The 14,873-nt window shown below is 36.4% G+C and overlaps 1 protein-coding gene across 1 annotated transcript in view; it reads right to left on the reverse strand.

The window, feature by feature from the left end:
* Positions 1-14,873, reverse strand: part of TUT4 (terminal uridylyl transferase 4) — a 156,402-nt gene that overhangs the window by 82,683 nt on the left and 58,846 nt on the right. The window contains exons 7-8 of the mRNA XM_042781656.1: positions 14,120-14,189; positions 12,699-12,825 (exon numbers count right to left, since the gene is read on the reverse strand). Of these exons, the coding sequence (XP_042637590.1) occupies positions 12,699-12,825; positions 14,120-14,189 (197 nt within the window). The remainder of the gene's footprint in view (positions 1-12,698; positions 12,826-14,119; positions 14,190-14,873) is intronic.

Here is a 14,873-nt window from a genome sequence, read left to right on the forward strand (position 1 = left end):
GGGTCACTATGAGTCAGAGATGACTTGACAGCACCTAACAACAACAACAACACTATGACTGTGGAGTCATCTATTTGTCATTTCAATTCTCTTGAAGTCTGACTTATGTATTTTGGGACTCTTTCATTGGGTCCATAGATACTTAATTATGGTTATATCCTCTTGTTGAATGATCCTTTAATTATTATATAATGTTCTTCTTTCTCTCTTATGGTGGTTTTTGTCTTAAAGTCAATTTTATCAGAAATTAATACCGCCACTCCTGCTCTTTTATGGTTGCCATTTGCTTGATACATCTTTTTCAAACTTTAGATTTTTAGTCTATCTGTATCTTTGTCTCTAAGGTGTGTCTCCAACAGACAGCATATTGATGGCTTATGTTTTCTTATCCAGTGTGCAACTCTCCATCTCTTGTGTGGTGTATTTAATCCATTGACACTCAATGTAATTATCAACAACTATGAATTTGTTGCTCTCATTTTATTATGTGTTTTTTTATGGTGTTACTGATCTCTCTGCCCTATATAATTTTCTGTGCTGAGCTCAGTTTGCTTATGAATCATGTTATCACATCATTCATTGCTATTATTTTAGAATTTGCCAAATATCTGTGCTTGTCCTTCTTTTTATTCTGATGTGAAGGTTTACCATTTTTCTTTGAGGTTACCCTGTGATTTATAATTTTCTTCCAAAGTTTAGAACAGCCCGTTCTATATTGCAATTGTCTTGACTTCCTCACCATTTAGAACTATGCTATTTTTTTCCCCTCTTTTTCGTTTGTAGTTGCCCTCATTTGCCAATTGATGTCTCTGGTTCCCTGTTTACAATCTTCTAGGCTTATTTACTTTGGATACTTCCATAACTAGGTTGGTTTCTGGGTCATGCCATGTGTGTTAATGGTTGGTGGTTGTTTGCTGTTGGTTCTCTGTCCAAAAGACACCCTTTAGCATCTGTTCTAAGGTTGGTCTGGTTTTAACAAATTCCCTTAATTTCTGCTTATCTGGAGATGTCCTAATTTCACCATCATATTTGAGGGACAATTTTGCCACGTATATACTTCTTTTTTCTTTTGTTTATATATACCATCCCAGTGCCTTTTCGCCTGCATAGTTTCTGCTGAGAAATCAGAACTCAGTTCTTACTGGCTGCCCTTTGTAAGTAACTTTTCATTTTTCCCGTGCTGCTTTCAGGATTCTTTGTCTTTGGTTTTGATGAGTTTGATGATATATCTTGGTGATTTTCTTTATGGGTCTAACTTTTTTGGGGTTCATTGGATTTCTTAAATGGATATATTCTTGGCTTTCATCATACCAGGGAAATTTCTCTTCCAACAAATCTTAGACAATTTTCTTAGTGGTTTTATTTTTCTCTTCCAGTAGAATTCCAATTACATGTAGGTTATGCCTTTTGATGGTATCCCACAGGAACCTTAGGCTTTCTTCATTTTGTTTTGATCTTTTTTCTGACTGATCCCTTTCCAAAGAAGTACTGAGGTATTTGTCTTCAACCTCACTAATTTTGTCTTCCATTGTTTAAATTCTACTCCTTTGCCCATTCAATGTGTTATCTATTTCTGAAAATTTAACATTAAACTGGATTTCTATGTATAGATTTTATATCATTTTTAATTTTTCATTGTTTGTGTATTGTTTTTTGAAATTGTTCCAGGCTTTTCTCTGTGCTTTCCTCTATTATGTCAGGGTTTTCCTGATCTGTCTCTCAATCTGTTGAAGGTACCTAAATATAATTCTTTTCAATTCTTTATCAGGGAGTTCCAATGCTGCTTCTTCCTAAGGGATGTGTTCTGGGTCTGTACACTTATCCCTTGTTTCTACTGCTTTATCTTGCTTGTTTGCGTGGACAGTGATGCTCTGTTTTCTCCAAGACATTGTAATGTTTTTGTGTTTATATTTAATTGGTGATTGTATGTTGGAGTGATTTGCCCAAGATACTTGTTTTCTTTGGATGAACCTGAGTAAGCAGGGTACTGTGCTCCTCTATTTGCTAAGTTGGCAGCACTTATGCACTTACCACTTGTCTCCTTTCCAGTGGCAGCCTCCTGTATGTTCGTGCTGTCTTTGGTAATCAGAGCCTATTCTTAGGTCCCTGAAATCTGAACAAGAATTCTATCACTTTAAATATCCAAAATGGCCACCACCTGTAAACATTCAAAATGGCTGCACCCAGTCACCACTTGTAAACACTCAAAATGGCTGTGCCCTACAGACAGCCAGAAGTCCACAGCTCAGTTTGTCTCCTTCTTTGCTGTTTCCCTTTTTAGTCATTAGCTACCTGTGCAGTAGTCCATGCAGACCTTGTTGAGCAGGGCCGATTTTTAGGTTAATTCTCAGGTCCTAACACCACTTGGAAATATTCAGGCTGTCCATGTCATCAGGACAGCTGACAGTCTGCAGTTCTGTTTGTCTCCTTTGTCACTGTTTTCATTCAGGTTCTTCTACTAGTTGGTGTTTAAGCCACTTCTGTATCCTTCCTTTCAAAGCTCTGGGCTCCAGGATTATATTCTGTATCTGTGTCAATTGGTTTCTCTTTTCTTTGTTGAAGAGGGTCTGTGTAGCTTGTGTGCCTATTCTACCATCTTACCAGAAGTGAAACAACACAATCTGCATGAAGTGGATTGCAGAGTATTACTTGCATGGCACTACTGAGTGAATTCAAACTTCCAACTTCTCATTTAGTAGATGAGTGTAAAATATTTGTGCCACCTAGGAATGTCATTATAGATAAAGACCCTTTATATTTGACATGAACAATTGAAAAACGTTATTTCACCCAATCTGTTTTTCTTTTGACATTAATTATGGTAGCTTTTACCATACAAAAATTTAAATATGCTTACAGCTTCTAAGTTTACTATCACGCAACAAAGGTCTCGAAAATCTAAAAGTTGTATATTTATACTCCTAAATTTTCTTCAAAGACTTAATTTTTTTTCATGTAAGAGGAATTTATTTTTGTATTTAGTGTGTAAGGATCCAATATTATTTTCTTCCAGAAAGATATAGTTATGACATCAGAATTTATTCAATAAACCCTTGTTTATCAATTAAATGAAATTTTTTTATTATTTCATAGTTAAAATCCCATATATAGTGCCATCTATTTCTGGATTCTCTATTCTGTTCTATAAATTTATTTGTCTATTCCTATGCCAGTGGCATACTCTTAGTCAAAGCAGTCATATAGTGGTAAAGTAGGTCTACCTTCACTAGTCTTTTTTTTTCTGAATTATTTTGGCTCTTTCTCATTTATTCTTCCATATTAACTTTAAGATCATTTTATCTAATTATTTAAAATGGCTGATAATTCCAATCGGAATTAATCTGAAATTTAACTGGAGGAGATTTAACATTTTTGAGATATTGCTTCTCCATCCCAGAACTTGTTATGTTTCCATTTTCCAAAAATGTATGAATGGCCCTCAATTACTCACTTCCTCACTCTCATATCCTATGGATCTGTAATTCTTACCTCCAAACCTATCCTAAATCTATTTACTTACTTTGCTTCCTATCTACTCTGTCGTAGCACAGGCCATTAACATTTCTGGCTGATGTACTACAAGAGCCTGTTCACTGAGGTCTCTGCTTCTAGTCTTTACTCTAGAGTGATCTTTCTAAAAGGAGCCCTGGTGGCACAGCAGTTAAATCACTTGGCTGCAAGCTGGAAGTTTGGCAGCTTGAACCCATCAGCCACTCTGTGGAGGTTTTTATTGTATCATCTTAAAGGATAAATTACATCAAGTCATACACTACTTTTAAAACTCTTCCTCTGGTGGCGTAGTGCCTAAGGCACTTGACTGCTAACCAGAAGGTTGGCAGTTCAAACCTACTAGCCACTCCTCAGAAGGAAGATTGGGCAATCTACTTCTGCACTGATACTGTCTCAGAAACCAAAAGAGGGGTCACTATGAGTCGGAGACGACTCGACGGCACATATCAACAACAACAACATGTTTATTCAGTGCACTTAAAATCCAGCGTCCTTAATTATGGACCCTATCAGTCTGACCTCATCTCTTTGATCTCATACACTTCTATCTCCACTTAGTTCATTTCCCACCATTTGTTTGTCAGTTTGTCATACTGTGGTGGCTTGTGTGTTACTGTGAGGCTGAAGGCCATAACACCAGTATTTCAAATACCAGCAGGGTCACCATGATGGAAAGATTTCAGAAGGGACCATTCCCTTAAGAAGGATATGCTTGGTAAAGTAGAAGGTCAGAGAAAGAGGGAAAGACCCTTAACAAGCTGGACTGACACAGTGGCTGCAACAATGGGCTCAAGGATTGTGAAGATGGTGCACAAATAGGCAGTGTTTCATTCATTATGAATTAGAGTCAACTTGATGACACCTAACAACAACACTTCACTCAAGTCACGCTTGCCTTCCTTTCTGCTCCTCACTTACTTCTTCCCACCCCTCAGGTTTTGCACTGACTACTCTTTGGATACCATTTCCTCAGACTTTCACACATGGTTGGCTCCTGCTGGTCTGAAATGTCACTTCCTCAAAGAGATTGCCCCTGACTATCCAGTATGATGTCACACTCCTATCACATCATCTCATTTTTATAGTACCAATCTCTATCTCTATGTATTATGCTAATATTTGTTAATTGTCTGATTCTCCCACAAGTATGTAAGCTCCATGCAACAAAATTTGTATGTCTTCTTATTAGGATTAAAACAAGCCTTGAATAGTATTTGGCACATCAGAGGCACTCAACAACTATTTGCTGAATGAATAAATTGGTTCACATTTCATTTCATCTTTCAGTAATCTAATTTCCTTCCTGTACTTTTCTTGTTAAATTTATTTTGTCACTGTAATGAAAGTAGTATTTTTCCCCATTTCCAGTCTAGCAAGCAGGCCCGGTGATGCAGAGTTAAGCACTTGGCTGTTAACCAAAAGATCAGTGGCTCAAATCCACCAACTACTCCACAGGAGATAATTGTGGTACTCTGCTTCTGTAAAGATTTATAGACTTACAAACCCTATGGGCAGCTCTACTCTGTCCTATAGGGTTATTATGAGTCAAAATTCAACTCTACAGCAATGCTATTGTTGTTCTATTCTAGCAGGCTATTTTTACGACAGAGAAAAGCTACTGATTTTTGTACAGGCATATGTCACTTAACATCCACAATATGGTCTATAAAACAAAATGTTATGTGATTTGGACAAGGTGCAAACACCAAGTAACATACAGTATATATAATTCTAATTATTCAATATACATATATCAAAGTAACCCCTGTGCAAGCAGCTCTGGCTCTGTTAGCACCTTGAGCTTTGGCAAACTTGTACCTGCAATTGGCTTCCTCTGGACGCACAGTGCTTTTGAACAACCCAGGGGAGCCTAGTCGAAGTCAGAAGGCCCAATGGATAGAGCAGAATGGTAGCACCCTAGTATCTCCTCACAGGCAATGACTTGCTGGGTGGCTGGGCAGGGCATGTGCCAGCAGCAGCCACTGCTAGGTGGCTACAAGCTGCATGGTGGCTTGGGGGTTGCGACCAAGCCATGGCAGCTGTGGGAGCCAAGCTGTGGCTGCCATGGCACCACAAACTCAATGCTGGCCCCACTTCCTGGTGGCCTTCTAAGCAAACCCCTCCTCCCCACCACATGGACATATATATGCATTCGGGCAATGTTTATATGGTAGATACTTGAATATTTATCTTGTATTTAGTCATTTTACCAAGTTATCTTATTAATCCTTATAGTTTTATTCTACTATAAAACATATTCTAGTCATACCATTAGCAAAAAGAGATCATTCTCTTTTCCAATATTTACATTCATCACCTTTCTTCTGCAGAGTGGCTGGTGGGTTTAAACCACCGTTTGGTTAAAAGCCAAATGTCTTAACCACTGCACTACCAGAGCTCCTAAACCCTGTATAAGTCACGGTATATTATACTTTGATACAATGATATATTCTACCTGTTTATATTTTATTTAGACTTCTGCATTTTATTTAAATTTTTTAAGTAAAACTGGTCTATAGTTAATTTTTTTAAAAAAATTTTCCTTCATTAGATAATATTTAGTAATAGAATTAGAGCTATATTGGCTAAGTAAATCAAAAATCCAATTAAAAAATTAAAAGGCATTTGTCAAAAGGACCTTGACATATTCTACTAAAATAAATTCTCAATTATCCAAATATTAGAACAAGGCATATTCCTACTTCCTAATGAATGAGTCAAATTAACCAGAAACTCCTTTTCAATTGTAAGGAACTGCCAATCTACTATTAACACTATCAATTTCAAAGAAGAATGACATGAAGGCAGTTTGAAAGCTCTTAAAACCAAGAAATCTCTTTTAGATGAGTAGGTGTCAAATACTGCTAAAATGCAATGTTTATGTCAACCACAAAAAGTGATTCTGAGGCAGGTGACTTGACTTTGACTGTAAGGGACTGATGATGAAGTAAAGAGTTTTGTCATCTAAAGTTAAGAAGCTTTATCTAGAAAATTATTTCCTAATACCAAAATGTTAAGCATACAGCTACTTAAAAGAAGGGACAGATAGGTAATGGTCAACCACAATCTCATTATATCAGTAAAAAAGGAGACATTATATTCATATACTAGAATTATCATGAGCTCCAAATCGTGGAAAATACGAGCTTACGAGATACATAAAATATAGCTTAAAACCGTAAGAGAAATAAAGCTGTTTAACACATACACACATATATACATACACACATATACACACACACACATATGTATACACATACATATCTTGGGAAAGAAAAACATGCTAGGAATTATTCCTGGGTTTCTTACAATAAACTGACAGTTCCTGGGTGCTTCTAAATGTTAACATGTTCAGCTGTTAACAAAAAGGTGGCAATTCACAACCACAGAGGTGCCTCAGAAGAAACGCTTGATGACCTACTTCAGAAAAATCAGCCAGTGAAACCCTATGAAATACAGTTCTTGTTTGACACACACAGGGTTGTTATAAGTTGGAGCTGATATGAGGGCAACTGTTTGTTATTGCTGTTGTTGTTTCTGGTTACAATAAACTGAAATTGAAAAACATAACAAGAAGTATTTTTCAACTAACACTAATACAACTGCCAAAAATGAAACAAACGACTTGTAGGAGATAGAAATAGGAATCACTCTGCAAGCAGCTCCGTATCTTTTAGTGTCTTCCATTGACTGATTACAGACCACTTTTTTCCCCCAAAATGAAAATAACTTATCTGAGTATCACTTTTATTATTATACAGTCTATTTACTTTACTGAAGAAAAGAGTATCTGTGAGGAAATTGGCACTAGTTTATGACCACTGAAAAACAGGGCATATGTGAGGATATCAACCTAGAGTTATCTGTACATTCTTTCATTCCTTATGTAGCATTTATGTAGCATTCACTGTAGAGTTCAAAGTATATTCTCATGTGTTATCTCATATCATTTTCAAAATTACCTCTTCAGACAGAAACATTGAGGCTCAGATAGGTGAAAGGACTTGCCTAAGATTACATAAAGAATGAACACAAAAATTACAGCTGGAATTAGTTTATTCTATTTCCTGGCACTGAATTTCTATAGTATGCTAAGCATCATACTAAGACAGAGAATAATGCAATAAATAAGAAGAGATATGCACCCTCCCTCAGCCTGGTTCACCAGCCCTGCTCACTTCCAAAGGTTAAAATTATTTCTGAAGAAAGTGAGCCATTCACTGAACAAATATTTACTGAGCACCTTCTATGTGCTGGCATAGTACAATAAGAGCTGCTGGGAGGTAACCAAACCAAAAACCAGCTGCTGTCAAGTCAACTCCAACCAAAAAGTGACCCTTTGATTCACAGCAACTAGAGACCAGGAGTGAATAAAATAGAACAAAACTTCCCGCACTCACGGAGCTTCCAATTTCATGGAATAGACCAAAAACAAATGAATATATGTATGGTTGCTGTTGTTGTTAGATGCCGTCAAGTCATCTTCGACTCATAGCGACCCTATGCACAGCAGAACAAAACACTGCCCAGTTCCGCGATCCCTGCTATACTTGACCCATCTCAGGAGCCACTATGTCAATCGATCTCATTGAGGGTCTTCCCCTCCTTCATCAACCCTCCACCTTACCAAGCATGACATCCTTCTCTAGGGAATGGTCCCTTCTGACAACATGACCAAAGTAGGTGAGATGAAGTCTGGTCATTCTCGCTTCCAAGGAGCATTCCAGCTGTACTTCCTCCAGGACAGATCTGTTAGTTCTTTTAGCAGTCCATGGTACTCTCAGCATTCTTCTCCAGCACAACATCTCAAAAGCATCAATTCTTCTTCAGTCTTCTTCATTCATTGTCCAGCTCTCAAACGCATACGAGGTGATTGAAAATATCATGGCTGTGTCAGGCGCACCTTAGTCCTCAAGGAGTCATCTGTGCTCCTCAGCACTTAAAGGAGGTCCTTTGCAGCTGATTTGCCCAGTACTATACGTCGTCTGATGTCCTGATTGCTGCCCCCATTGGTGTCAATGGTAGAACCGAGCAATGTGAAGTCTTTGGCAACTTCACTCTTTTCTCCATTCATCATGATGCTGCTTACAGGTCCAGTTGTGAGAATTTTTGTTTTCTTTATATTGAAATGTAATCCATACTGCAGACTGTAGTGTTGAAACAAGGGCTATCACTGCTGATGATAATGTGGAACAAGGGATATCATTGCTGCTGTCAGATGGATCTTGGCTCAAAGCAAAGAATACCAGAAAGATGTCTACTTGTGTTTTATTGACTATGCAAAAGCATTTGATTGTGTGGATCGTAACAAATTGTGGATAACATTGAGAAGAATGGGAATTCCAGAACACTTAATTGTACTCATGAGGAACCTGTACATAGAGCAGGAGGCTGTCGTTTGAACAGAACAAGGGGACGCTGCATGGTTTAAAATCAAGAAGGGAGTGCGTCAGGGTTGTATTCTTTCACCATACTCATTCAATCTATATGCTGAGCAAATAATCCAAGAAGCTGGACTATATGAAGAAGAACATGGCATTGGGATTGGAGGAAGGCTCGTTAACAACCTGCGATACGCTGACGACACAATTTTACTTGCTGAAAGTGAGGATGACTTGATATGTAAGGTAGACAGAAGAAAGTGCCATGAAAAAATGCAGCATGGCAAAGGCAGGGAAAGTAATGGGGGGCAATGTTTACATGAGGTGGTCTGCAAAACTGGTAAATGAAATTGGAGCACTGACCTGAAATAAAGAAAGGGGTGAACTATTCTGCATACCTGGGGAAAGATTATTCTACATGAAGAAAACCGCAAATGCATAGACCGTGAGGATTCTTGCTCAACCCCAGGCTGACTGCTTCCTACTTTTCCAGCTATACTTGGCCATTTGGTGCTACCCCAACCATGGGGCAATCCTCTAATCAGAGCCCAGACAAAAAAAAAAAAAAAGAATCTTCTCATTTTTACTCTGAAGTTATCACTCTGCCAACACCCTATTAATCTGTCTTACCTAAATAAAACTGAGAATTTACTCATAACTGGTTTAACGAGAAGGAGCTTTGGTGGTGTAGTGCCTAAGGCATTTGACTGCTAACCAGAAGCTTGGTGGTTCAAGCCCACCAGTCACTCCATGGAAGGAAGACTGGGCAATCTACTTCTGTAAAGATTTACTGCCTTAGAAACCCAAAGGGGGTCACTATGAATCATAATTGACTTGATGGCAGTGAGTTTGGTTCGGTTTTTTTGGTACAACAACTAAAGAATGCTGCATACACCCCAAAAAAGCTAAAATCTCTCTCTTCAGATCTTTTGGACTAATACTAGCAATTACTTTACCACTCCAACTCCCTGCCTCCACCAAAAAAATGTGCATGGGGAAACCACAGCCTTTAAAAATATAAATTAATTCTAATTTAGAAAACTGTAGATAAGTAATCCTCAGCAGCTGCCCAATCAGAAACTGCTACAGGCTAACAATAATTTGGAGGGGAGAGAATAATCTTATAAGAGATTAGAAAAAAACTGCTGATGAGATAGAGTGGAACTGTCCCATACTTCCTATGCTACAATCTTTATGAGAGTGGATCACCAAAGTGGATCCTTTTGGAGAAAGGAAAGAACCACTGGGTACAGAACTGCCAACTTTTGGTAGCAGCTGAGCACTTAAATGTTTACACCACTGTATCTCCTAATAGTCTGCATAATAGTGCTCAAATAGCATCAAAGTCCTTTCAACTGATATTGAAATTATTGGCATAAAATTGTTCTCTTACTTCTACATCTTAATTGTGTAAACTGAGTGACTGAGGGATTTTTGTGATTTTGTTGTCATTGATATTCTATAATTCTTTTCCATTCAAAATTCTGATGGCTCTCTTTTATCAAATGCAGCTGAGAGAATCCTTGTTTCTTCATAGCACTGAATTCATACCATACATATGAAGAAAATGAGCTCCAAATTCTTTTTGACCACTCAATCATCCATTGAATGGAGCCAACTCATTTTTATTCAAAGTTTTCAGTATCATTTTACTAATAAGGTAATGCAAATTGAATGAAAACCAAAGTGTTACTGAAGGATTTCATTGCTTAAAAGGACCTTTTGAGTGTATCAAAGAAAGAACTGGAAAAAAATGTGTCCTATTAAAGCATCAATATTGATATTAAAAAGGACATTACTTATGAACAGAAAAAAAATTCACTTAAAGCAGATAATTATTATGGTTCTTGCCATGACTACCTTTTGAAATGCATTTCATCCCTTGAAGAAATGATCACACAAATTCTCTTCCAACCTGGAAACAAATGTAGTCATCATGTGTAGTGTTAATAATAAAGGAATAAAAATTAACAATTCTTTTTTTTGCCTGTGGGCATTTTATAAAGTCATTGATCATCTCAGTTGACAACTTAGTCAACTGGCATAACATAGTTCACAAAGATAATGTTCTACATCCTAGTTTGGTGAGTAATGGCTAGGGTCTTAAAAGCTTGCAAGTGGCCACCTAAGATACAACTATTGGTCTCTTCCCATGTGAAGCAAAGGAGAGTGAAGCAAACAAAGACTCAAGGAAGCAATTAGTCCATAAGACAAATGGCACGCACCAACCACAGCCTCCACTAGCTTGAGACCAGAAGAACGAGATGGTACCCAGCTATTATTATTGACCATTCTGACTAGGGACACAACAGAAGGTCCCAGACAAAACATTTGGAAAAAAAAAAAAAACTCACTGCTATCAAGTTGATTTTGACCCATAGCAATTCCTCCTTGGGTTTCCAAGGTGGTATCACTATGGAAGTAGACTGCTCAACCTTCCTTCTGAAGGACATGCTGGTGTGTTTGAACCGCCAGCCTTCTGGTTAGCAGTCAAATGCCTTAGGCACTATGCACCAGAGAAAAATGTAAAACAAAACTCCAATTCCTAAAAAAAGGCCAGATGTACTAAACCGACAGAGACTAGAAGAACCCCCAAGACAATCACCCTTGTGGAGTTGAAGCTATTTCTGCAGTCACCTTTTAGCCGAATAATAGGTTGGCTTATAAAATAAACAGTAGCACCCATGAGTAATGTACTCCTTTAAACAATGAATTATATGAGACCAAACAGTCAATATTTAAATCCCAAAAGCAAAGGTGAGCAAGTAAGAAGGGATAGGAAAGCTAAAACAATGGAAACAGAACAAACACAATGGAAATAACAAGAATGGTGATACAGTATAAAAATTTTAACCAATGGCACAGAATAATTTGTATAAAAATTGTTAAAGGGGAAAAAATGTTAATTTGCTATGTAAACTTTCATCCTTTCACCTAAAACACAATTTAAAATAAAAAAAAGTCATATATATAGCATAATCCTGAAGAATGGAGAAATAAGTAATATCATGAAATATGGTATTATGTGCTTTAACAAATCAAGTTGAAAGAGTAATTCTCAGTTATTAACTTTATAGCAGTACATGTTCAGAATGTTGCTGCTGCTGTCAGTGGCTGTTCAGTCAGATTCAATTCATGTTATAAATAAGAACCTTATTTATAACATTCCTGTATCATCTTCATAAATGTTGGTCTATTTGAGTCTACTGTTGGCATTACTGTGTCAACTCATCTCATTGAAGGTTCAATATATTGGCTCATAATGCTAATACTGAGTGTGTTATCTCAGTAAAAAATGTTCAGTGAACAAAAGAATAAAGTTAGTCATACTGACCACTGTAGAAGTTACATTATAATGTAAATAGAATAGACCATAACTGCAAGGAATTTTATAAGGAAATTATGCTAAACAAGGAAGTGTTAAGGAGAGACAAATCAGGGAAATATAACTAAAGAAGGAACTATGTAATATGAATATTTATTATTTATCTCAAATAAACAATAAATATTTTCTTAGTAAAAACACCTTCATTTACAGTAAGTCAAAACTTAAGCCTAAGATATTAAGATATGAAAGAACATGTCCACAGTACATAAAAGGAGAATAAATTAAATATAACAATTAAGAATCCTGAAATATATCATTAAGTTTATAAGTCTGTGAAACTTTACTTTCATGTTCATAAACCAGAATCTACCACACTACTGACACAGGTAACAATTTTGTCACACATATTATGATGTCAGTGCAAGAAAAAGCATGAGCTATTTTGGAAATTAGTTACTTTTAAATTCTGTTTCACTTACCTTTGCCCAGTAGCGAAAAGCTAACACCAAGGGAGTAAAGAAAGGTTCCCTTTTGCCCAGAGCAGCCAGTAAATCAGTAGTGAGGCATGCCATATCATTTCCAGCACTCACTCTACAAAGTAAACCACTGTGAATGAGAAAGGAATAAATTTGACTATATCAATACCTTAAAAAGGAAAGTACTTCAAATCTTGCAGCTATCCTTTCCAGTAACATTTTTAAGACCTAAAAAATGATGATAAAAACATTTTAATAAATTTAGAACTAAACTAAACTAAATCTCCATCACTAGCATTACATAAAAATTAAAGAAACATGAAAAATTAATTTCAAAAGTAACATTAAGATTCACTAAAATTTTATTTATATAAGAGAAAGAACATGGATTGCTTCAAAATTAAATAGTAAAACACATCATCTTACTTCATCTCTTTGCGTTGCATGCGATAGAAACTATAAGTGAAATAATGAACTAATTATACTTCTTGACGCTTATTTTTCCTATTCAAGTTTTCTTGCCTTTATTGATGTGTTATTTTAAGAGTAGAGACTAGGAAGGATTTACATATTAATCCACAGATTAAGCAGAAATAGGAACTATATTAAATGAAGTGACAGAATGGTATTGGAGATACTTGAGAGGCAGGAAGAAGAATATGTGGCATTGCTACACAGAGGCAATGTGACACTATGTAGTGGGAAAAACAAAAGAAATCACAATGCCTGCTTTCAAATTCCAATTTTCCCTTAAATGATATGAGTTTGATCAAATCACTTAATCCCTCCAGGCCTCAATTTTCTAGTTGAGAAAATAAGGAAGCTTCATTAAATCACTACAGACCCTTCCAGCTTTCCAGCTTTGAGTAAGAAAATACAGTACTTAAAATTTAAGAAATAAAGTAAGTTAATAGGCCATAAAAGAACACTGAATCATCTCTGTATTATTTCCTTATCACTCACATTGATCTCAAATAGGATTAATTTCCTTTTCCAAAGGTTCTCTACCCTCTCAGTCCTATCAACATATAAGAAGAAAAGCAAGTGAACTGAAAACTAGATTCTAATAGACAATGGGCTCCTTGGGAAGAAGGGGTAGGGTTTCTTATTATGTTTGCAACCCTAGAGCCAAGAACTGCCTACCATATACTGAATACTCATTAATGCTGGGTGAGTGAATAAACTTAAGAGAAAAATGAAAAGTTTTGCCTACAGTTTTATTTTCAACTGTCTAGTAATTTTATTTCTTGTTTTTACGTTTTAGTAAGCTTCATATTTTCAACGAATAGAAACTATTTAGTCATATTAATACAAGTAGAAATCTGAAATAAAATTTTTCTCTTTTGGAGATATTTACTACATATGTGGTTAACTGGTTTCTTTTTCTTGTTTTAATAGTGGTTTTTCTCTTCATTGTTACCAACCTTTTCTGATCTTTGCACACCACAACAGGAACTTTAGCGTGAAAATCAGATTCCACATCTACAAACAATACTAGTAAGAAAAAAAAATAAACACAAATGAGCTAATGTCAACATCTCTCAAATATTTACTCTACAGTAGATATTAATAGTTTCCTTCTAAAACCACTCAATGCTTCTGTGGGATAAGCCACTCTTCTCATGAGCATTAACCTAATGGAATCTCTTACCTCTTTTAGTGCCATTTATTATATACCACAAACTACTGGCACAGTCCAAAATACTATCTGAAAATTATGATCATCTTAAGAAAGGTCTTAATAGTCCTACAAGTTTGAATATTTTCCAGTATACAATCTAGCTAAAGTTGTTAAATCTTCATAGATATAGTAAAGAGAGGACACTACTTACTTTAGAGAGCTATTTCCACAGGAGTCACAAAATGAGGACTTATATAATGTTTTGACAGTTTAGTTCATGAAGTTGTCAAACCAAAGCACCTAACAGGGTAAAGCACACCTCCACCCAGAAGTCTTTCAAGATAGGTCCATGCTCTAAATGTCTTGTCAAAATAATAATAAAAATCATTTCAAGTAAATTTAAAGAAAAAATCCTAGTGATATAGTTGTTGTTGTTGTTGTTGTTGTTATGTGCCATCGAGTAGGCCCCGACTCATAGCGACCCCTCCTTGGGTTTCCGAGGCAGTATCACTACAGAAGTAGGATTGCCCAACCTTCCTTCTGAGGAGTGGCTGGTG

The sequence above is a fragment of the Orycteropus afer genome, unplaced genomic scaffold, assembly GCF_000298275.1.
Source record: "Orycteropus afer afer isolate SDZICR_OR568_19922 unplaced genomic scaffold, OryAfe1.0 scaffold00145, whole genome shotgun sequence".
Lineage (NCBI taxonomy): Eukaryota > Metazoa > Chordata > Mammalia > Tubulidentata > Orycteropodidae > Orycteropus > Orycteropus afer.